Genomic DNA, 22,241 nt, shown 5'->3' on the forward strand with positions numbered 1-22,241 from the left:
AACAGCAGTGAAATCTGTTCTTTGGAATAAGGATAAAGACTGAGCACGCACAAAATATGGTTCACTACAGGTTAATGTTAATACAGCGCACACTTGCTCTGAACTACCCCAAAATGAATACCTACTAGCTCAGCATTCTCACGTGACAGGTGACTTTCATAGTCTGCACCTTCAAAATATATCGTCCAAGTGCCTGGTGAACGTGCATGAGGTGTCAGTCTGCAAAAGCCTATGGGACAAAAAGCACAAGTGAACACGAGCCACTTACTTCAGGAACTAACTGGTGAACCAGGTAACAAAAATTTTGCTCCTGCATTCATACCACACAGTAACATTTATCCTTCTCTGCTTAAATTATTTGACTTGCAAATGCTGAACAAGACGGTACAGGCAGGTAAGAATTACACACTGTCATATGCACAATTAACACCACAACCTTACAGTCCTTTACTGCATCTTCCACTAAGGAACCTAATGCACTCCGCAAACATTAAGACTCCTTTTGCACATAAGCTGCTCTACAGAGGGAGGACTCCCAAGCATTGGGTCTTGCAAGTAGCATGCCTCGGAAATACTTGGTGGAATGCAAGAAATATATTCAGCACTATCCTTAAGCATAGCCCCCAGGTTCTGACCAACATCCTCTCTTTGCACACTCAGTACTAGGATCAAGGAAGTCTGACTTATGAGTAGGTTTGCTAGGAGGCCAGCCTTCTTGATCTTTTCTCCATCTTTTAGCATACCCATGCAACTGAGAGGCTACCTGGAGCATTAAAGATTGTATTTCAATTTCCTTGTGAGGATGCAAGTTACAAAAACTAACTAGCTAATAAATAAATTGAAGCAGAGTGATTAAGTAGTTTGCTAAAGGTCACACTGCAAAAATCTACAGCACAGAGAAACAAGATCTTCAGTAAGTGTTCTGCTTTTACGCAAAGTGTTCTCACACTAAATCAGGGCTTGTGAGAACCCAATTTATTTAAAAAAAAGCACACTATCAATCACCTGTACAGAAGTACAGCCTTTGCCACCACCACCACAAAACCATCAGCAATTTATTTCATTTTAGTTTATTTTTTAAACCAATCATTCAGAATTAATCTAATGGGGATTCTATTTAGAGACACTTTTTCAGAATATATAAACAAAGAAAAATATTTAAATAATGGCTTACATGTCCTGCTTTAAGAATGCATTTATTTAGCCAGTTAAGGTACTTCTACTCTCAAAACTGCACATAGTTTGTAATTCACCGAATCTTAAGTCAACTAACTGCCTTTCCCTAAAGAGTATTACTTCATTCCTAGAAACTAAAGAGCTAGACCAAGAAATTTCAAACCTCTTCTAATACATACATCTTAACCTTCACCATCACTCTGCATTCTTGATTTTTACATAATTTTGAATGTCACTGCAATAGCACCACATACACATTACTTTTCTCACTTCTGCCCAATGTCTTAAGACTTTAAACTCCAAAACAGAACTTAATTTTGGTATTTCACATCACAGTCTAAGTGATGAACCCTGCTGAACATAAATAAAGTAAATTCACTATCTGGCATAGGATTCACTATCTGGCAGGTCGGCCATGTTTTATTTGATATCTTCTGTTGTTATCAGTTGTACAAGTAAAATAAATTTCTTGCAGTCTTGGGTGGGAAGGGAGGGGGAGAAAGGGTAGGAGGCCTGCCCATGTGATTCCAACCCTGCCCCCAGTCCTGTTCTTCCCCTCCTCATCCAGACTTATGCTGGGAAGGGGCGAGAGGGGAAGAGAGAGTACAACAGCGGAAGGAGCTGCAGGCAGTACTGCTACTTTCTCTACTCTGCCCCTGCAAGTGGGGAAAAGAACAGAAGTCCCAAGCCCAACCTCTGCTCCTCCACAGAACCGTCTCCTTCGCTCCACACAGCAGCAGCCCTGCTGGAGAACAGGCGGAGGGTGGGCAGGGTTTCCTCCTCCTTTTTCCTGCTTTCTCCAGAGATATCCCATATGTGCCCCACAGTTCTCCGCTCTGGCCTCTGCCATCTCCAGTGCTGTCAGATGTGGAGGAATTAGGCAACAGAAATACCATTTCAACACAGCACCTGGAAGCCTGTGGCTGTGGAGTCATGAGAGGCTGCAAAATCTTTTTCTTTGCTATTAATGTGGCTGTAGGGTCTACAGTTCTGTCTCTACCCTCTGCTAACAACCTTTTTTTCTGTGCTGCCTGGCGCCAGCCCTGACCACCCCCCCACCCGTGCTACGTGGCAGCTAGGCTGTGGGTGGGGGTTATGCTTGTACAAGAGGATCAGAAACTTCTTTTCAGCTGCTTACATTTTGTCCTGACACCCACATCCCCTCCACTCCCCCGCTGCCTGGAGGTGCCACACAGTCTGGAACTTTCCCATGCCCAGCCACATCACATGGCTTGACCCAAACCAATAAAAGGACACGCTGTGCAAGGTGTCAGGCAGCTTGCACACTGTGAGGGTCCTATACCCAGCCAGGGGAAGTCTCCCTGGGAGGTGCTGATTTTTGGGCAACAGAAGAAAATACCTTGTCACAAGAGTGGTTACCCTCTCTGAGGAAATTCTAATACGGGCTTTATCCAAAGGCCAAGGGGCCAGCTATAGTCAGAGATCTTTTAGCCACCTGGGGGGAAGTCTCCCTTGGAGGTCACGATTTTCAGGTGCCGGCTGTAACCATGGGCCTTTTAGCCCTTCAGGGTAAGCTTCCCTCAGTGGTCACTATTTTTGGGTGCTGGCTGTAGTCTGGGGCCTTTTACCCATTCAGTGGAAGTCTCCATTGGCAGCCACGATTTTCATGAGTTGGGAGCTGCCCAGGGAAAGTCTCCACCGGATGATATAGTCAGGGATCAGGAACAGCAGAGCACCAAACACCCAGAGTCGGGCTGGGACCAGACTTGTCCTCCGCTGGATTATCATTAAAGGATTTCATCATTAGAGGATTTAAACTGTACTCCTCAGCTAACATCATATATACCATCATGTGCCAACAATGCCTGCACACCATGTATATAGGACAGACTGCAAACACTCTTGGACAAAGAATGAATAGGCATAGAACAGACATCAAAAAACTCTAAATACACAAACCTGTCAGCCAGCACCTTAATGGAGTGGGCCATTTGTTAAAGATTTGAAAGCGCGTGTTCTACTGAAAAGGGACTTCAACAACCGTCTACGGAGGGAACGCTCAGAACTAACATTCATATTCAAATCTGACACATTAGCACGTGGATTGAACAGGGACAACAATTACCTCACCCATTATAAGGACTCCTTTACATACTCTGATGTTTTATCTAACTTTTAACTTCCCCTTCCCACACTCCCCAGCAATCCCTCTGCTCTTCTGATTTGCCAACCTTGATGATAATTTTTGGACCTCTGTGCTTTATATATTGAGTCTGTTCTGGTGGCTGTGATCTGAAGAAGTGGGTCTGTCCCATAAAAATCTCATCACCTAATAAATTTTTTTGTTAGCCTTTAAAGTGCTACATGAGCGCTTTTTTTGTTTAGGCAGAATACAGACGAACACAGCTCTCTCTCCGTCACTGTACTCATTCCAATGTGGCAGCCGTTTCTCAGGCTCCTTCTCCATAATTAGCCCCTGGCTCCCAGTTAGCCATAGGCACAGAAAGTGCCATCGAAGGTTGATCAGGTGGATATTCAATGTAACGCCCATGGATACTTAGATGTACATTTCTAGATTACCGATTGGGTGCAAGGGTTTTGCAATGGTTGCAAGGATGAAAATTCTTGTTCTGATGGTCAGACCCCACTGGAAAAAGGGACATTTGTTTAACACAGGAAGGGAACAAGGGAAATTAAATATGGAAAGACGTCATCAGATACCCACATCCACTTGCAGGGCATTTTTTTTCCCATGCTGCACCAGTGAAAAGAGCCAAAATGCTACAGGGCTCAGGGAACTGTGAGGTAGGTTCCCACGACACACTGCTGTAGCCGTCAGTCAATTTAAGCTGCTTGTGTGTGGCATCAATAAGTCAATTTTGTGGGGAACGTGGGAATGCTCAAAATCAAATTGATAAAACCCAGCATTAATAAATTGATTTTAATAAACTAAATTTTAAGCTTGTAGCACAGACTCAGCCTTACTCTCCATCTCCTGTACAGACACAGCAAGAGGAGAGATAGCTCCATGGAGATGTTGGGGGCGATAAAGTGTCGTTCTGGTATGCCGTACTGGCTAGAAATGTTTTGCTAGTATGATGTACCTGACCATACTGGCCTACTTGTGCTGCTGGATGTTAGTATTTTAATGTAGACTTGCAGAAAAATAAGTAATACTGCTCATGGAACAATTTTACATCATATGAGAATGCTGATATAAAAAATGCCCACATGGCAATTTTCATATGCCCATTAACACGCAGCTCTCAACAAAAATCCTCAAACTTTTGTCTAACAAAATGGGTTTTCTCTGTAAATTTTAATATGCCAGGCACTAGCAGAGAGTAAGGATGAACAAATGGTAGAGCTGTACCAGATAGCTCAGGTGTTTCTGTAAAACTCTCAGTGACAAAAACTCTTTCATCTATTCCACGATGCTTACACCTTCTCTTCCTAGCTGCAGCATTTACATACAAGCCTCCTGCCTCCACCTCTCAAAAAAAAAACAAACAAACAATGTGCCTCTCTCAACTTTCATTCTCGTACTCAAATGTATACAGGAAGCACAACAGCACACAAAGTTGTCCTCTACCCTTCCCTCTCCTTTTCCAGTGTATGCACTTTCTGCCACGGCAAGTTTCTCCCGTCTTTCCTATTATTTTTAATCTCAGCAGGATCAGAAGTGGTAGTACTTTACAAAAGGAAGGACCACACAAGGAACATCTCTCTTTCTACAGGCCCATATATAATGATATTGATGGAGGTAGTTATTAAACAAACTGTCAACACACAGAAGCTCATTTCAATTATTTAGAATCCTGAAATAAACAAGATTATGCCAAAAAGGGATTCACAATGTCATGAAAGCAAGATTAAAAAAATATATAGAAGTGTTATGTATCACATTTGTGGGGATAAATTTAAACAGGTTAATGAAAATGTAAAGCCAAGGATAATGAAATAAGGATTGAACACTATTGTGACTGAAGAAAAATAAAAACATCTAAATATAGCTGAAGTTCTATGTTTGCTATATGAAAGAAAAAAAACATTAACATACAGTTTAATAGGAGCAGGACTGACCTCTCTGGCACAGTGGATCTAAAAATTCTTGTAAACCATTTGGAATGTTTCTGACAACATCACATGAATAACCATCTTCTGGCAAAAGAAAAGGCAGCTGTAGATCAGGGTCCTCTTCTAGCTGGACTTCTCGGCCATCACTGCGAGCTAGTTCATCAGCTGTGTTTTCTGCAACAGCCACTACGTTCTCTATCAACTCCTAAACATAGGATAAAAAAATTATGTTTAAAGAGTTGGCCAATTTCAGGAAGTTGCAAAACTATAATTTTGCATACAATCCCAACTCCACCCCCATAGGTGTGCCTATATGTTATGATTCAAGCTTTACCAAATCCAGTATCATGCTACTTCATTCTCCAACCCTGTCTAGTATTCTCTGACATCTTCTCTTTTTTAACTTAAGTCAATATACCAATGGACATATTAGATATTTTACATAAGGCCTGTATTGGAGAATTATTACGTGACCTTATAATTAAAAATTATGCTGCAGTGAATATGCACAGCCAAGAACACATGTGAAACCTTAATTTTGACATTTCATGTCTCGGTGGAACAAAGTCTAATATAATTTTTGTACAAGACCTTCTCCTCTTTTGTACAGAATACAGGAAAAATGCATAAGAAGGGGCTCATTATTCCAGAATATGAGCGCTCAGGTGGCTCACAAAAATTGGCAATTTGTAAAGACATACTCTAGGACTATTCAGCTATTTACCACCTGAATTCCCGTCCCACACATCTTAGAAGGTTCTCTGGAGAAAGGGCCCTTATGATGAACCAAAATAAATAAAATCTCCATATCACAAAAAAACTGCTGAAATAATCCAAGGTACATAAGAGTGATGCTCGCAGTTGCACATATTATATAGTATAAAGCAGCGCTTCATATCTTGCGAAGTTACATGTACTACTTCAGAGCACTTTTCACTTGCAGCTAAACTAACAACAAATGTGTGCACGTGCACATAAAACTTTACAAATGGTTTCATGCAGGAATACTGCTAAACAAAAGGCACACTTACATACTTTGATAGCAGCAATCAACAAAATGTTTAGAACACTAAAAACACTGCTTAAAAACTTACCTTTGGAGGAGAAAAGGCTATCTTGTGACTTATTGTAAGATTTTTAGGGTATGTCTACCCTGCGGACAGGAGATGCAATTCCCAGCACAGGCAGACATGAGCTAGCTCAGCTCAAGTTAGCACACTAAAAATAGCAATGTGAATGTTGTGCCACACATGGGCACCAGATTGGGCAACTGCTATTCTTGGTTATTACAAGGCTACTTTTAGGCCAGGTCTACGTTAATGGGGAAGATCAAGTTAAGATACACAACTCCAGCTATGTTATTTATGTAGCTGGAGTTGACACACCTTAATTTGAGCTTCTGCACAGTCTCCACTGCAAGAGGTGGACACTCCCACAAGTGAACACTCCCACAAGCTTCCCTACTCCTCATGAGCAGCAACACCAGCACAGATGAGGGTACATTTTGAGTTCAATTTAGCATGTTCCTGCCAGACATGCTAAATCAATCACTGCACGATGGACCACAGCAGCATCAATCTTCCACTGAATATAGATAAGCCCTTAGTGCGCTAGCTCAAGCGGAGCTAGCTTAAGGCTGTTCATCAGTGTTGGAAATCAAACCTCACAGCTACAGTGAAGATATACCCTTAGTATGCTTCTGCATACACAAACATCCATTAGCTTTTGTGCATGCACAAAAAACAAAAACAAAAACAAAAAGCCATCCATAGATTGCCACTGGGCAAGATTTATAATACCAGAGATTTTTTCAAGCAACTGTTTGGCCTTAAGCTGAGAACTGGTTCAACAGGCAAAAAGACTATGCATCCATTTGTTCATCTGAAGTTGTTTCCAACAGCCTATTCTAAAGGAATGAATCAGATGAAAGATTTCCACCTAATCTTAGAGAAAATAAAATTATTTTATCCATTCATTTTATTTCTACAGTTAAGAGTTTAATACTACTTCTCTGTACACCTATAAAAGTGATATTCAATCAATACCTTCACTATTTTACAGGCAAGTGGTGATTAAACTCTGCAGCCTAAGCAATTTCTGAAGAAATGGTGAACAATGAATAAATGACTTACTGTTGGGATAAATGGTTCATCTGGGGCACAGTGATAATTCTGCAATAATGCCTGTAGCTGTAGAGAATTCAACTTAAAGCAGGTACTGTTAATATTTGGAATGTCATCATGTGAATATTTATCCATGGTAAGTAGCGTAGTTGCCTAAATGAACAAAAAACAAACAAAACACGCTGGAGACAATTATAATTTAAGAATGGAATATAACCATATTCATTATCTTAGTTTCTTTTTGTCTACAGGGATGGCAGAGCACAGGACACCATGCAGTAAGAAGCCAGATTTGCTGTAGTGATGTAAACTTCATTTTCAAATTCCTTCTTCTCTCCTGAAGAACAAATATTCTGCCTCTTAGTTCAGGAACTAAGGAAGTGTTAAATTAGGTAAAAGATTACTTTTCCAGCTACTATGTATAAGAAAACTAATCAAACCTGGTGTATTAGATTGAAACTGATTTGATTTGCTTGGGGAAAAACACATCAGATATTCAGTTCATTTTCAGTAAATGATGCACCTAAATAAAAAGGAGTTTTGACAACCACACACACTGAGCAGGTTTGAGAATACATTTATACAATTACATCCTGCTTAACTGTTGAAAAAAAGTTATGAGGACAACATGTTTCACTGAGAACCAAGAGCAAAATGTATTCACCTGCACTATCCTGCTTAGGTGGCAATCAGCAGCCAGCTCTAGGCCCTGTTTTTCTGCCCATGCCTCAATATGACCCAACTGCTGACGGATGATGGCTCCCCAGTAATGTGAACACAGTCCTGAATCTGGGTCAGTAACCAATCTATTAAAAAGCCACATGTTGATAAAGTGAAAGAGCTGGGAGAAGAGCTGTATAGTCAGTGCAGCATTCACTCTACATCGTCGCAACAGGGACATAGCTCCAGTTAGTGTATGCAAGACATCATCTACAGAGACAAAGAAGAATGTATTAGTATAAATTAGTATTTATGGTTTAACAAAACAATAGGTGGAGGCATCCAGTTTGCATTTAATTTTGGTATTAGGTACTAATGCACAAATTATGAAAGACAAATTAGAACACCATTCTAGAATGACAACTACAAACTAGATATTTATTCCATAATATATTTCAAGAACTTAACTGATAAAAAACTATTTTAAAAATAGAAAGTTGAGTGAATAAAGATGAACATTCATAGATGGTTATTAAGCTATGCAAGTACAGAAACCAACTAGTTATATATTTTTATTCAACACAAAATACATTAAAAATTCTTATTAGAGTTCCTATGCATACAACACATTTCAGCTATTCCATACTAGTGATAAGTACCATGCATTTTGGCAGAAGACAATTATTGCTTTTCCCACTTCAAGCAGAATAGCCTAAGACTGTATTGTAAGGCCAAATTTATAAACGGCGCACAAAGGAGTTATAATTGCATAAAATGTGCTCTTGCTCACAAGTTTCTTTTTTTAAAAATTCTAGTTCCACTTTTCTACCACTAAATTATATATTACACAATTTGCTCTTTTCTACCAACTTTAACTCAAGCAGGAAACTAAAACAGTACTAGACATTTCCTTATAGGGAAGTTTATTAATAGTCTGTACAGCATGTTCAGTTTTTCAGGTGAAGAAACATTATCATTAATGCCCAAAGATGGTGGTGGTAGTTTGGGGAACTGTCTGCGGATTTTTTTTAAATATTACGTAAGGAATAACTAGAACTTTAAGTTCTTATTAAATAAATCAGCCATATTATTTTCACCTTTGCTCAAAATTTTATAAGTAGTGTAACTGACAAAAATCATTTCCTACTAAATGATTCCTAAAAAATCATCTCTTAAACCCTATAAAGTTATTAAAACATACTTTGTACTTAAATACAAATGGACACCAGCATAAGACTTTAATGTGAAAAATGTAATAGTCACATCTGACTGTCTACTATTACCCACTAAGCATTGTTATTCAGATCTCAAAGACATCAATATACCCTTGTGCTCCACAGTACAGGCCATCATGCGAGAGCATGTTACATTTTCAATCAGATCTTTCTTTCTAGCTTTCCTTTGTATACAATAATTGTGATGATTAAAAATATTCTCCTGAGATTTTAAGTTATCTTCCAGCTAAAGGTTATAAGCAAAGATCAAAATAAAGACTGAATAGTTTTTAAATGTTACAGAAGGGCTTTTACGCTTGAACAAGCCTAAAAATTCACTAAACAAAGCCTTCTCCTAGTTTCTTTTTTCTTCATGTTTGCTAGTTTGTAATTTAAAAAAAAAAGTTATTCGTATTCCTCCTTCCCATGTATACTTGACCCCACAGTTAAAATGTAATGAAATTTGTTGTTGTTTCCATACAACCATTTGTAACAACAAATGAAAATTTATAACAATCTAGGTTTTATTGTGGCACCTGTCACCATAGCAACTGTACTTCAGGATCATGCAAAAGAGGAAACTGAACAATGACACAAACCCTTATTCAAGTCAAATGTGTGGTAAAGGAAATGCAGAAACTGTTATGATAGATAAACCACTTTTTAATCAAGGTCTATTTTTAAAAATTCTTCCAACAAAGAAAAATGTTCTAATTACAGAATAACTTTCAATCATTTTATCCAAAACATCTAAATTTTATATTTTATTCTGGAAGAGTATAAATGTTTTTGTTCAAACCTAAGACTATATTACTTCATAATTTTGTTAACGGAAGATATACCGTGTAATAGAACTCCAGATACAGTAATTAACTATTACATGGATACACTCCCCAAACACTATTTTCTACATATTCAACATTGATGGGCCAAAGGTTATAAGTGTAATTCCAGAGACTTTGGATATTATGAGTTTACCTTTATTTTCCAAGAGTATTTTTCATGTAAATTCGATCTCAAAGTCTAGTCTACTATCCATATATAATGGATTTACATATAACAAAAGTTTTAGTGAGAACATGTAAATTTCATATCAATGGTAAAATAGATCAGCTCAAACCAGTAACAGTGGCTATAAGCTGTTGATTTAATAGCAAGACAAAGACCAAGTCTAACCTATTTTAGGCCTTTGAAGATTATTTTCATCTGGATCATCAAGGAATGCTGGCATGTAATTGTTAAGCTCTGACTGAAGACAGTGAACTAAATATCTGAAAAAGAAAAATGTGATTATCCACGATTAGAAATTTTGCCTGACTTATGAATAATCTCCTCTAGAACATATATTGGACACCCATTTAAATTATTCAAATCTGGAACTTTGAAGCAATAAATGCTGGCACTGTTATAAAAGAGGCACAAATTTGGGTCTTACGCTATATGCCATCAATAGCAACTTTTGTATTTCAACATTTTCATACTCAGCTGTATTAAAAAGAACAAGCTAGCCACCATGCACTATTGTAAAAAGTATGTTTACTGATTTAAACAGTTAGCTCATAACCACCCAAAAAGGATACGTCTACATTACAGGGGGAAAGTCGAATTAAGGTGCACAATTCCAGCTACATTAATTACACAACTGAAGACGGTTTCAAGTGGAGCGCCCCAAGGCTTGGTGTTGTTCAACACCTTTATAAGTGACCTGGACAAGGGACTGGATTGCACTCTCAGCAAGTTTGCAGATGACATCAAGCTAGGGGGAGAGGCAGATTTGTTGGAGAGTAGAGATAGGATCCAGAGTGACCTGGATAAAATGGAGGATTGGGCCAAAAGAAATCTGATGTGGTTCAATAAGAAGTGTAAAGTCCTGCACTTGGGATGGAAGAATCCCAAGCACTGTTACAGGCTGGGGACTGACTGGCTAAACAGCAGTACAGCAGAAAGGGACCTAGGGATTCTAGTGGATGAAAGGCTGGATATGAGTGAAGAGCACATTGGGGTGCATTAGGAGGAGCATTTCAAGCAGATCTAGAGAAACTGTTATTCCCCTCTATTTGGCACTAGCGAGGCCACATCTGGAGTACTGCATCTAGTTTTGGGACCCCCAGTACAGAAAGGGTGTGGATGTGTTGGAGCTGATTCAGCAGAGGGCAACAAAAATGATTAAGGGCCTGGAGCACATGAGCAAGGGTGAGGAACGTGGGTTTATTTAGTTTGCAGAAGAGAAGAATGAGGCGTGATTTAATAGTAGCCTTCAACTTCCTGAAGGGGTGCTCTAAAGAGGATGGAGAGAAACTGTTCTCAGGGATGACAGCTGGCAGAACAAGTAGTAATGTTCTGAAGATACAGAAGAAGAGGAGTAGGTTGGATATCAGGAAAAACTACTTCACCAGGAGGGTGGTGAAGCACTGGAATGATTTGCCTAGAGAGGTGGTGGAATCTCCATCCCAAGAGGTTTTTAAGTTCCAGACTGACATAATCATGGCTGGGATGACTTAGTTGGGGTCGATCCTGCTTGAAGCAGGGGGCTGGACTCGATGACCTCTTGAGGTCCCTTCCAGCTCTGTGATTCTACGATATCTTAATTCAGGCTTCTGCATTGTCTCCACTAAGGGTGGCCAGAGGGAACTTGGGCCCCTGTCAACTTCCCTTACTCATTACAGGGGGTAGGAGTATTGCAGTCAACAAGGGCATCCTCTAAGTTCAATTTTGAGTGTCCCCACTAGTGAAGATGTACCCTAAGATGTAATGTAATCCTTGTCTACTACCCATGTATTGAAACCACTGTTAAAGAAATGCCACTAAAAAATCATGCCATCTAGAACTTAGAAAAAATGCACAATACTTTTCAAAAGAAAAGAAATAAAACCCAATATGTCCATATGACAAATATACAAAATAAAATTCTAGTGCACTCACTTGAAAGCCATTTGAACCAAATGTGCCAGAACATCTTGTGCATCTAAAGTAATTCGGCTAAGGTCACGGTCTTGCTTAATGAAATTGAGCAATTCAGATGCATTTGCCATCCAAAAGGCAAGTGCCCCAGCAATATTCTTCTGTTTCTGTAAGTTAAAAAAAAAAAAGTAGCAAATACTACAGGGCAGGTACTTTCTCTTCAGAAATTATTAGATTCAAAGCTCCAAAGATAGACCAGTACATTTCCCATTTTAAACATACCTCAGATACCAGATATGTGCAAAGTATTTTATATAGATATAAAACAAATGATAATGCTGCAATTATTCAAAAAAATAGTTACATTTTACATATATGCAATATAAACAAAATTCTGTCCAGTTGCCATTAGTGAAATAAAGGGAATAATGGCATTAGCATCAATTATGCAATGCTGAAAGCTTAGCTGTATGCGTTATCTGGTAATCTGCGTGTGCATAAGCACCTATTTGCTGTTACCGCTGCCACCCTGATACTGCTAGTCACTGGCTTTGACACCAAGCAACTCCGTATCGAGTACTGATCTATCTCACCATATCCCGACCACAAATGCCAGGCTAGGCAACCTCAGATGAGATCCAAAGAATAGGAACCACAGACAAAAATAAATAAATAAAGGGAAGAAAAAGAACTTTGGTCATTTCATATCCACATTGAAGTGCGTTAAGCAGAAATTATGGAATGCTGATAAAGGTTGCAAAGTCAAAAAGAATTTTAGTACTGCATGTTCCAGTTGCTGAATGAGTGTTATGAACTGTTCAGTCCAGCTGTTTGAGTATTGTATTTTGACATGAAAGCAGCATGAGAAACTGAGCTAAGCCAATATAGCTAGGATCAGTTCCCAGCAGTATATCCTACCTGATCAACCTGGTCTACCTCCTGGAGAAAAACGGACGAAGGAAATCAAACAGAATAGAAGAAAGAAACTTGTGAACAATCATGGTAGTTTCAGAAATCAAACACTAAATATGAAGGTATAACACTTACGTTCACACATCTACCTAATTACAATTAATTAGTGGCTGTGATACAACTGAGACCACTGACACTTTAGATGGACCCAGTAATATGACAGTAAAGAACCAAAGTGCCAACTTGGGATAATTAGTTCAAGGAATGCCCTTGAACTGCAAGCTGTTTCAGAGTCAGTGCACCACAGATTTCCTGTAGAGCATCTGCCAAGTCACTCTGTAGCAGCATGAACGCTAATTCCAGAGAGCTACTTGCCCACACTACTGAAATGAAGACAATGTACAAACACAAACAGGGACAAAAGAAAAATTAAAACACAAAGGGTGAACAGAATGGTTTTCAATTTAAAACAATGCTTTGGATTTTTTTTTTTAACACAATGAAAAATAGTGTCAAATAAAATACTGTACTGACAACTTCCAAACTTCTGCACCCTACACTCTATTTTGCCTTCTACTTTAATTAATAGATGCCTAATACATATTAAGATGAATTGTCAATTGACAACAAAACTCTTAACTATTTCCTTAAGATTTTTATTTCTAATGTGTTGATTGACATTGCCAATTCTAACTCAATGTCCACTGGAAACTGTCCCCCAGAGAACTCTGAACTGAGATATGACCAATAGTTATTAACTACAAAGGAGAAACTCACACTGAAAGACACTTAGAAACCTTGGAGGGTCAGCAACAAAATATGACCCAAGACCAGCAACACACAAAAATAGGTTTGCTTATAAAACAATGAAGGAAGGTTGCTATAGTGTTATTCAAATTTATATTTTACTTCATTACTCAACCTTTGCATACCCTTCCATAAAATTACTCCCCTCAATCATTTGAAATCTTAATCATTTGTGCTATTTATCATTCCTACCACCAAAAATTATTCACAATATAATTTTAAGAAAGTGACACTAGAACACTTAAGTATCAGAGGGGTAGCCGTGTTAGTGTGGATCTGTAACAGCAACCAAGGGTCCTGTGGCACCTTACAGACTAACAGAAAAGTTTTGAGCATGAGCTTTCATGAGCACAGACTCACTTCATCAGGACCAGCATCTGATGAAGTGAGTCTGTGCTCACGAAAGCTCATGCTCAAAACTTTTTCTGTTAGTCTATAAGGTGCCACAGGACGCTTTGTTGCTGTTATAGAAGACTTAAGTTGCTCTATAATTATGATAGAGAACAAATCACAATGTTGACTAGTGTCTGCTCTTTCCAGTCCCTGGCACAGATGTTTGTGTGCTTTGCTCCTCTACCTCCTCACTTTGGCTCAAGGTTTCTCATCTTATCTACCTCACTTTCCTCACTCATCAATATCATTTATCTTTCTCCTCAGCCTCTCCTCAAAATTTTTGCCCTCACTGTACAAGCTTGACTTAAATTTTCCCATCTTAAAAGCCCTCCATCCTTGATTCTTTGCTTCTCCAAGTACAGTAAACCCTCGAAATACGTGATTTCGAGTTGCGCTTTACTCGCATTAATGCAAGTTAAACGCAACTCAAAATCCGCTGCCTCCAGCCCTGTCTCAGCCCTCACCCCTCACATGTGACTCCAGTTTAAACCCCCACCCATGCAGCTTAGGTTCCATCCTGCAGACCCAGTTCAACCCCCACCCCTCCCCAGTTCAAACCCCCAGCGCACGGCTCCGGTTCCATTCCCCCGGCCCCAGTTCAAACTTCCCACAGCCTGACTCACTAACCTCAGGTATGGCTCTGGATCAACACCCCCTGCAGCTCTGGTTCAGCTCCACACCCCACCCCACACAGTTCTAACCCGCCCCCCCCACCGGCTTAACCCCCCTAGCCTCTTCCCACAGCCACAGCCCACTGCTAGCCTCCCCAACTGCCCCACCCCACACCCCAGGACTTACCTTGCAACATGCTTTCCTCTAGGGAAAAAGCTGCCCCCTACTTACCCAACATTTAGGTTACACGAGGGTTCATGGAAATGGAACCCTCATGTAAATCGAGGGTCTACTGTAGTGTCCATTCATTTCTTGGCTCACTGAATAAACACTCTCTAACTGCATTCTTAACGTTCCTCCAAACCAGCTTCCACCAACAGCTCACAATACCTGTAGTGAACACTTCCTGGCCAAAACTCACAACTTGCATATTCTGTCTTTATTCACCTTAACCTGCCAGCCACATTGAGTACACTTAACCATGCTCATTGTGAAATTTTGCTCCCCCCACCACACACGCTTGTCTACCATGAGTGACCTTTCCTGGTTCTTCTCCTAACTCTGTAATCACTTGTTCAGAGGATTAGCCTAATCTTCTCTCTTTTGTGTGTATGTGTGTCTGTCCATCCAAGTCATCTCATTCTTAATTTCAAGTATTATCTCTATAGTGAGGTGCCTCAGATCAACCCCTCTGCTCCTCACTTAACTCATTTCATCAAAACTAAAATGTCACCTTCTCTCTGTCCAGCTGTCAATTTAAGCTTAACACAGACAAAACACAGCTCTTCTTCTTTCGCTCCCAAACATCCCACCTCTTCTTTCTCAGTCACTGTGGGAAACAAGTACCATATCACTCATGCCCAAACCTGGGCATCATCTTTGACTCAGGCCTCTCTGCAGATGTTCACATCCAGACTATGTCTGTAACCCGCCACTTCATTCTGGATAATACGTGCAAGATCAAGCCTCTCTTCTGCATTCAAACTAGATTCAGCTAAATATCTTATCTAAGATGTCTTTATTTCTATCTTGTCTGCTACATCCCCCTCCACTATGGCCAAGATGAATTCCATCTTTGTCTACTTATATCCTTTCAAAATTGTTCTGAAGAGAATTTACCTGGTTTGCCACTTCAATCTGTATCACTCTTTCAATCCCTCAGCTTCCTAGCCCTTCATGACCACATCAAACTCAAAACAAATTCTTCACTTTTAGGGCTCCTCACAAACTATGGCTTACCCATCTCTTATCCCTTATTATTTTGAGACATCTGCTGTATTCTTCACATGTTAAGTCTTCATTTCATTTTCATAAAAATTCTTACAAACGTTACTGCACTTTCTCCAGTGTCAACTTATGCAAGGGAGGAACATTTTGTAAACTTCTGCAAAGTCACTTCATCATTGTCTTAAACTTAAAAAGTCTTAAAACTCTTCTCCACTCTAATGCCAACAAAATGTATAACAGTTGGAACATAATAAAACGTTGCGGTCAGCAAACCATCTATTTGTTTTATCTTCCTGTTTACTCTTGGGCACGTAGACTACAAGTTCTTTTGGGGCAGGGCTTCCATCTCTTTGTTGTATGTTTGTACAATGCCTAGCAAAATGGGGACCTGAGCCTCTTGGCATGACTGAATACATAAATGATAATCCACAATTATATGAAGTTGATGTACTGATTTTAAACAGAATACTTATGTAATCTTGTGTTTTACGTACTACAAAGAATATGGATTTTGAGGCTCTCAATGGAGAAAAATCTTCAACTAAATTAGTGCTATTAACAACACATGAAATATTATAAATATCAAGATATTATGGTAAAATTAAATAAAATAGAGGCATATTTTAACAAAAGTGAAGAGGCAGTACAAAATGTTCCTTTCTAGACAAAGTCTAAACTGTGGATCTGGTCCTGCCTTCCTTGTAAAGGCAAAAATGCTAAAGGCTTCGGTGAGATTTGTATACACACAAGGAATGCAGGATCATGTTTCATATTATATACTAAAACTTTTATCCGGCTATCTCTTTGTGAAAGACATAGCAATATCAGCATATTTGAAAAAATACTGTAACATCTTTGTATGTACACAGTAAGAGGAACAGGACTAAAGTTCAATAATTACATTCCTTTTTTAAACTAAAGCATTTTCTATACAACACCCAACCAACCAATATAAACACCTGTATTTACCAGCCATTACTTAAAAAAAAATTTACAATTCACACCAGAATTGGTCATAGATCAAATACTTAATAGAAAAAGACAGTTTTAGAACTGTGAGGTGTGATTTTTTTTTTTGCTTGCTTGCTATGAAGAATGGGGCAACAATGTGGTGGTGGTGGTGGTGGGGGAAATCTTCTGCTCTTGCCATATAGGTATTCATCAAAGGTACACACTTTTCCTGAGGGAAGTTAGTTTACCATCTCACAAGAGGAAAAAAAAACAAAAACAAAAAAACTTTACAAGAGAAAAATACATTGCAGGCTGGTACTCAGCAACTTTTTCAGGGAAAACCCTAGAGTGGGGGGTGGGACTTTTATGAAGAATTTTAAATTATAGTCTGCAATACATATTTTAAAATTCTTCTGACATGTCACTGAAGATAAAAACTCACCTGTATAACTCCTTCCATCATGCTCACCATCTTGTTGACTATTGCAATGACTTTGTGCGTACGCTCAGTAGGACTGATGTCAGGTCTGTATTGGTTCGACAATACATACCGACATGTCATGTATAATACATAAGTAGGTGATAATTTAAAATGAACAGTTGAGCTGTTGGTATAGTTAATAATGGCAGATAAGAAGGAATCTTCAGCTGTGGAAACAAAAATAAATTACTGAAGGATAGAAAGAATAGAACTTCATATTCAATGAAGAAAGAAAATAGGGTTCTTCTGTTTTTGTTTTATTTAACTCAGATGTTTCCTATTTGTCTAAACTATGCACTGCAACTAATAAAATAGCTTACAGCTAGGTGTTTTGTCCTAAGAAACTTTATGTAGAAGGAAATGGATCTACATTATTTCCCATTTATATACAGCAGAAGCTCAGCATTACAAAACACCAGAGTTATGGACTGATTGGTTGACCACACACCTCATTTGGAACCTGAAGCATTCAATCAGGTAGCAGCAAAGACCAAACAGCAGCAGCAGCAATAACAACAACAAATTACAGTGGAATACTCTGTTAAACAAAAACCACTATAAAACTAAGCGAAAGTTTAAGAAGATTTGTCAAAGTAATAAAACTGTGCTTGTTTCATTTAAATTAACATGGTGAAAAGCAGCATTTTCCTCCTGCATTAAAGCTTCACAGCTGTATTAAGTCAACATTAAATTACAAACTTCTGAAAGAATGACAACATTTTGTTCAAAATTAGAAACATTTCAGAGTTAAAAACTCCTTTCTTTAAGGCTGGATCTAAACTTACCTCCAACTTCGAAGGGGGCATGTTAGCCAGGATGATGGGATATCACTAATGAAGTGCTGCAGTGAATATACAGCTCTTCATTAGGCTAATTCTCCCCCACAGCAACTTCCAAGTGTCCAATGCTACTTTTTGACAAGTAAAAACACTTAAAGTAGCGCGTGTACTTCAAAGTGCCCCCAGCTCCATGCATGCCAGTGCTTCGAAGTTGTGATGGGGGAGAATTAGCCTAATGAAGTGCTGCATATTCACCGCATCACTTAATTAATATCTCCCTTCACCCTGATTAACAAGCCCCCTTCGAAGTTGGGGCAAGTGTAGACAAGCCCTAAGTGTTCATAACAGAGGTTCTACTGTATCAAGTGAATAAAAATTTCCCTTTTCACTGTGTCCCTACAAAACCTCTTTTACTGTAAACTACTGTCAGAATGGTGCCTCTAGTTGCTCATCAAATGGCATATGTAATGCTTTCAAAAATATGAAGTTTCAATCATTGATCTGAAATTTATTATACAACTGGTGGAAGTTTTAAAAAACCCAATATCATAGTAAAGCTGAGTCTACAGGATTTCTGAAGCTATGTCTACATTAGCATTCCTCTTTCAAAGGAGGCATACAAATGAGGTAAATCAAAAATGCAAATGAGGTACATATTTACATATCGGGCACCTCATTTGCATATTCTTTCAAACAAAGAAAAGCAGTGTAGATGCAGCTCTTTTGAAAATAAACCCTGTTTTCAAAAGAACCCTTATTTCTTTTTTTAAAAAAAGAACAGAAATAAGATTCCTTCGAAAGCAGGGTTTATTTTCAAAAGAGCTGAGTCTACACTGCTTTTCTTCGTTTGAAAGAATACGCAGAGTTGCCAGATATGTAAATCTGCACCTCACTTGCACATTCGATTTACCTCACTTGCATGCCTCTTTCGAAAGAAGAATGCTAGCATAGACATAGCCTAACAGTAAAAAGAGGTAATACTGTGTAAAGCAATGTTTTAAATTGATACTCTATAACCAAGACCAAGTTCATTATTAACTTACAAGCCAGTGTATGAGGACCTTTTTATAAGGGGGATGGTTTCAACCTAATCTCTTTTCTAACAACTTTGGTTCTAATTTAATTTATTTTGGAGACAGGGAATATCAATGTGGTTGCAACAAATGAAACAGGGACCCATTTAGTCCTGAAATAATGTTTTCTTCCCTCTCCACCAAGCCAACCATATTGGTAAAATAAACACCCATTTTTAAGTTACTGACTATCTTATCGCTTTATTCAATGTTTTATTTTAAATAGCTGTTAAAGCTTTATTAAATACTCACAACTTTCCTTGAATTCAATGCTTGCAGGTAGTATCAGCTCTGGACCAACCTCCTGATGTCTGAAGGAAAAGAAAAGACATAAAAAAAAATCCCTTACTCTTCACCTAAATACCTTGTCCCGCAAAGCGACAAAAATTGGCTTTATGAGTCCACTATTTACTGCATTAATGACTTCTTTATCATGTCAAGCTTGCAATAAACCTGGCATTTTTAACATTCAGCCTTATAAATTTAACCAATGATCTAAAAGTCAAGCTGTGTACTTTACTACTTATGCATCATATTAAAATGTTCTCGCATTCAGTGACAACTGTGTAACACCTTTGTCTCTGAAGGTTCCAACAGGCTGTCTGAACTCAGTAAATGGTTCTATTAATGAAACATAAGACAGAAGAGAAGCTAGCTCACTAGCTCCTATCAGTCCTGGCTCTGCAAGGCTAACAGAAATAAAGCCAATTTTTGCTGCTAACACACATGGGATTCTGCATGCATATGGGAAAAAAAAGTCCATTGAGCAAAAGCAAGTGACATTTTTACATAGCCACTTCTCAAAGTAGAACCAAATTTTGAGAGAGCGCTTCATCACAGGTCTAAAGTTAAACAGACTTAGCTACAGTTTGCTCTGACAACACATGAACAAACTTTCTCCTTCTGCACATTAAAATAGCATTCCAGCTCACCAAAAACTAAGTCAGAGAGACATTATTTCATACAGACTAATTTTTTTATTATGAGGTTGCTCAGCAAAAAAGTCACTTAAACTTAAAAGTGATTACAAGATAAAGATAAAAAACAGATTTGTAGGCAGTACGTACTGAAATATTTAAACTCTATTAAATTTTGAACCAGTCAGCATTAACCATGACACCTACATAAAGGATATTTAATGGTGGTTAAGATTACCTAACTAATTATTCACAATCTCTAAAGTGCATGATTAATTTCCCCCCTTATTCGCACAATGAAATATATAGCTGCACTTCAATTACTGTTAAGACAGACAGCTTCAGGAACCACCAGTATTCAAGGAATCAAAAAAGGTGGCTACCAAGGAGCTGAGGCAAAAGGAAATCAAAAAGAAGTCTGGAAGTTCACAAACACCAGAAGCCAGAGGTCATAGCAGCATTCTACGTAGATGGAGACAGATAATGATGCACAGGCTGCAGTTCACTAGAGTGAAGAGGAACAGGAGGAAATCCACACAGCCAGAAGTTTCCTTTTCTTTACCGAAAACAGGGAAAATGATGGAAGATTCCTCAAGCTGGGTGAAGGAAAGAGAGATATGCACAGGACACACCTGTGGACTGCAACTTAGCTTAATTGCTAAGAAAAAACAAGCTCACCCACAAAGTGCTCTACAATCATCCACCAAAGAATGATAATCCTTGTGGATTAAATGCTCAGAAGAATCTAAACACTAAAACATTCAAAAAGGTCATAGAGCAGTTTTTAAATTAAGAGATGGGGGAAAGCTGACTGGTGTGGAGGAGCACGTGGATTGGACAGACTGCTCTTAGAGGAGAGGCCATTGATAGAGATTCTCTAGATTTTAGTCAGAAAGAGGCGGGGAGATGATACAATATGCACCAGATCAGACAAACGCTCACATGTAAAAGAATCTAATACATCAGGGAACAGCAAACAAACAGTGGCAATTTTTTGAAGTGCTTCTACATGAATGCTAGAAGTCTAACTAATAAGATGGGCAAACTCGAGTACCTCACATTAAAGGAAGAGACTGACATGATAGGCATCACAGAAACCTGGTGGAATGAGGGCAATCAGTAGGACACAATCATACCAGGATATGAAATATATCAGAACAACTGAATAGGTCATGTGGGTGGTGGAGTGGCACTGTATGTGAAAGATAATGTAGAATCAAATGAAGTAAAAACCTTAAATGAATCAAAATGTTCCACAGAATCACTATGGATAGTAATTCCATTCTCTAATAAGAATATAGCAGTAGGGATATATTATCGACCACCTGACCAGCAGAGTCACAGAGATACAGCTATGTTAGTCTGTATTCCATCAAAACAAAAAAGCAGTCACTCAGCACTTTAAAAGTTAACAAAATAATTTATTAGGTGATGAGCTTTCTGTGCCACGAAAGCTCATCACCTAATTAATTATTTTGTTAGTCTTTAAAGTGCTACGTGACTGCTTTTTTGTTTTGACCAGGACAGTGATAGTGACGTTGAAATGTTAAGGGAGATTAAAGAGGCTATGGCAATAAAAAGTTCAACAATTATAGGGGATTTCAATTATCCTCATATTGACCAGGTACAAGTCAACTCAGGATGAGATGCAGAGATAAAATTTCTCAATGCCTTAAATGACTGCTTCTTGGAGCAGCTAGTACAGGAACCCACCAGCGGAGAGGCAATTCTCTATTTAGTACTGAGTGGAGCACAGGATCTGGTCCAGGAGGTAACTATCACAGGACCGCTTGGGAACAGCGATAACATAACAATTTAACATTCCTGTGGTGGGAAGAATACCTCGTCAGTCCGACATTCTGGCATTTAATTTCAAAAAGGGGCATTACACAAAAAGTAGGACGTTAGTTAAACAGAAATTAAAAGGCACAGTGACTAGAGTAAAATCCCTGCAAGTTGCACGGAAACTTTTCAAGG

General features: G+C 38.7%; 1 protein-coding gene across 13 annotated transcripts in view; it reads right to left on the reverse strand.

The window, feature by feature from the left end:
- Positions 1 to 22,241, reverse strand: part of AFDN (afadin, adherens junction formation factor) — a 196,913-nt gene that overhangs the window by 49,804 nt on the left and 124,868 nt on the right. For 7 of the 13 annotated variants that reach the window (XM_074990246.1, XM_074990244.1, XM_074990240.1 and 4 more), the window contains exons 13-21: positions 19,600 to 19,658; positions 17,457 to 17,662; positions 13,031 to 13,051; positions 12,134 to 12,279; positions 10,388 to 10,482; positions 8,002 to 8,267; positions 7,347 to 7,490; positions 5,221 to 5,419; positions 126 to 229 (exon numbers count right to left, since the gene is read on the reverse strand). In XM_074990246.1, coding sequence (XP_074846347.1) covers positions 126 to 229; positions 5,221 to 5,419; positions 7,347 to 7,490; positions 8,002 to 8,267; positions 10,388 to 10,482; positions 12,134 to 12,279; positions 13,031 to 13,051; positions 17,457 to 17,662; positions 19,600 to 19,658 — 1,240 coding nt within the window. The remainder of the gene's footprint in view (positions 1 to 125; positions 230 to 5,220; positions 5,420 to 7,346; positions 7,491 to 8,001; positions 8,268 to 10,387; positions 10,483 to 12,133; positions 12,280 to 13,030; positions 13,052 to 17,456; positions 17,663 to 19,599; positions 19,659 to 22,241) is intronic. The other 6 variants (XM_074990248.1, XM_074990249.1, XM_074990247.1 and 3 more) reach the window with 1 other exon arrangement.

The sequence above is a fragment of the Carettochelys insculpta genome, chromosome 3 (assembly GCF_033958435.1).
Source record: "Carettochelys insculpta isolate YL-2023 chromosome 3, ASM3395843v1, whole genome shotgun sequence".
Taxonomy (NCBI): domain Eukaryota; kingdom Metazoa; phylum Chordata; order Testudines; family Carettochelyidae; genus Carettochelys; species Carettochelys insculpta.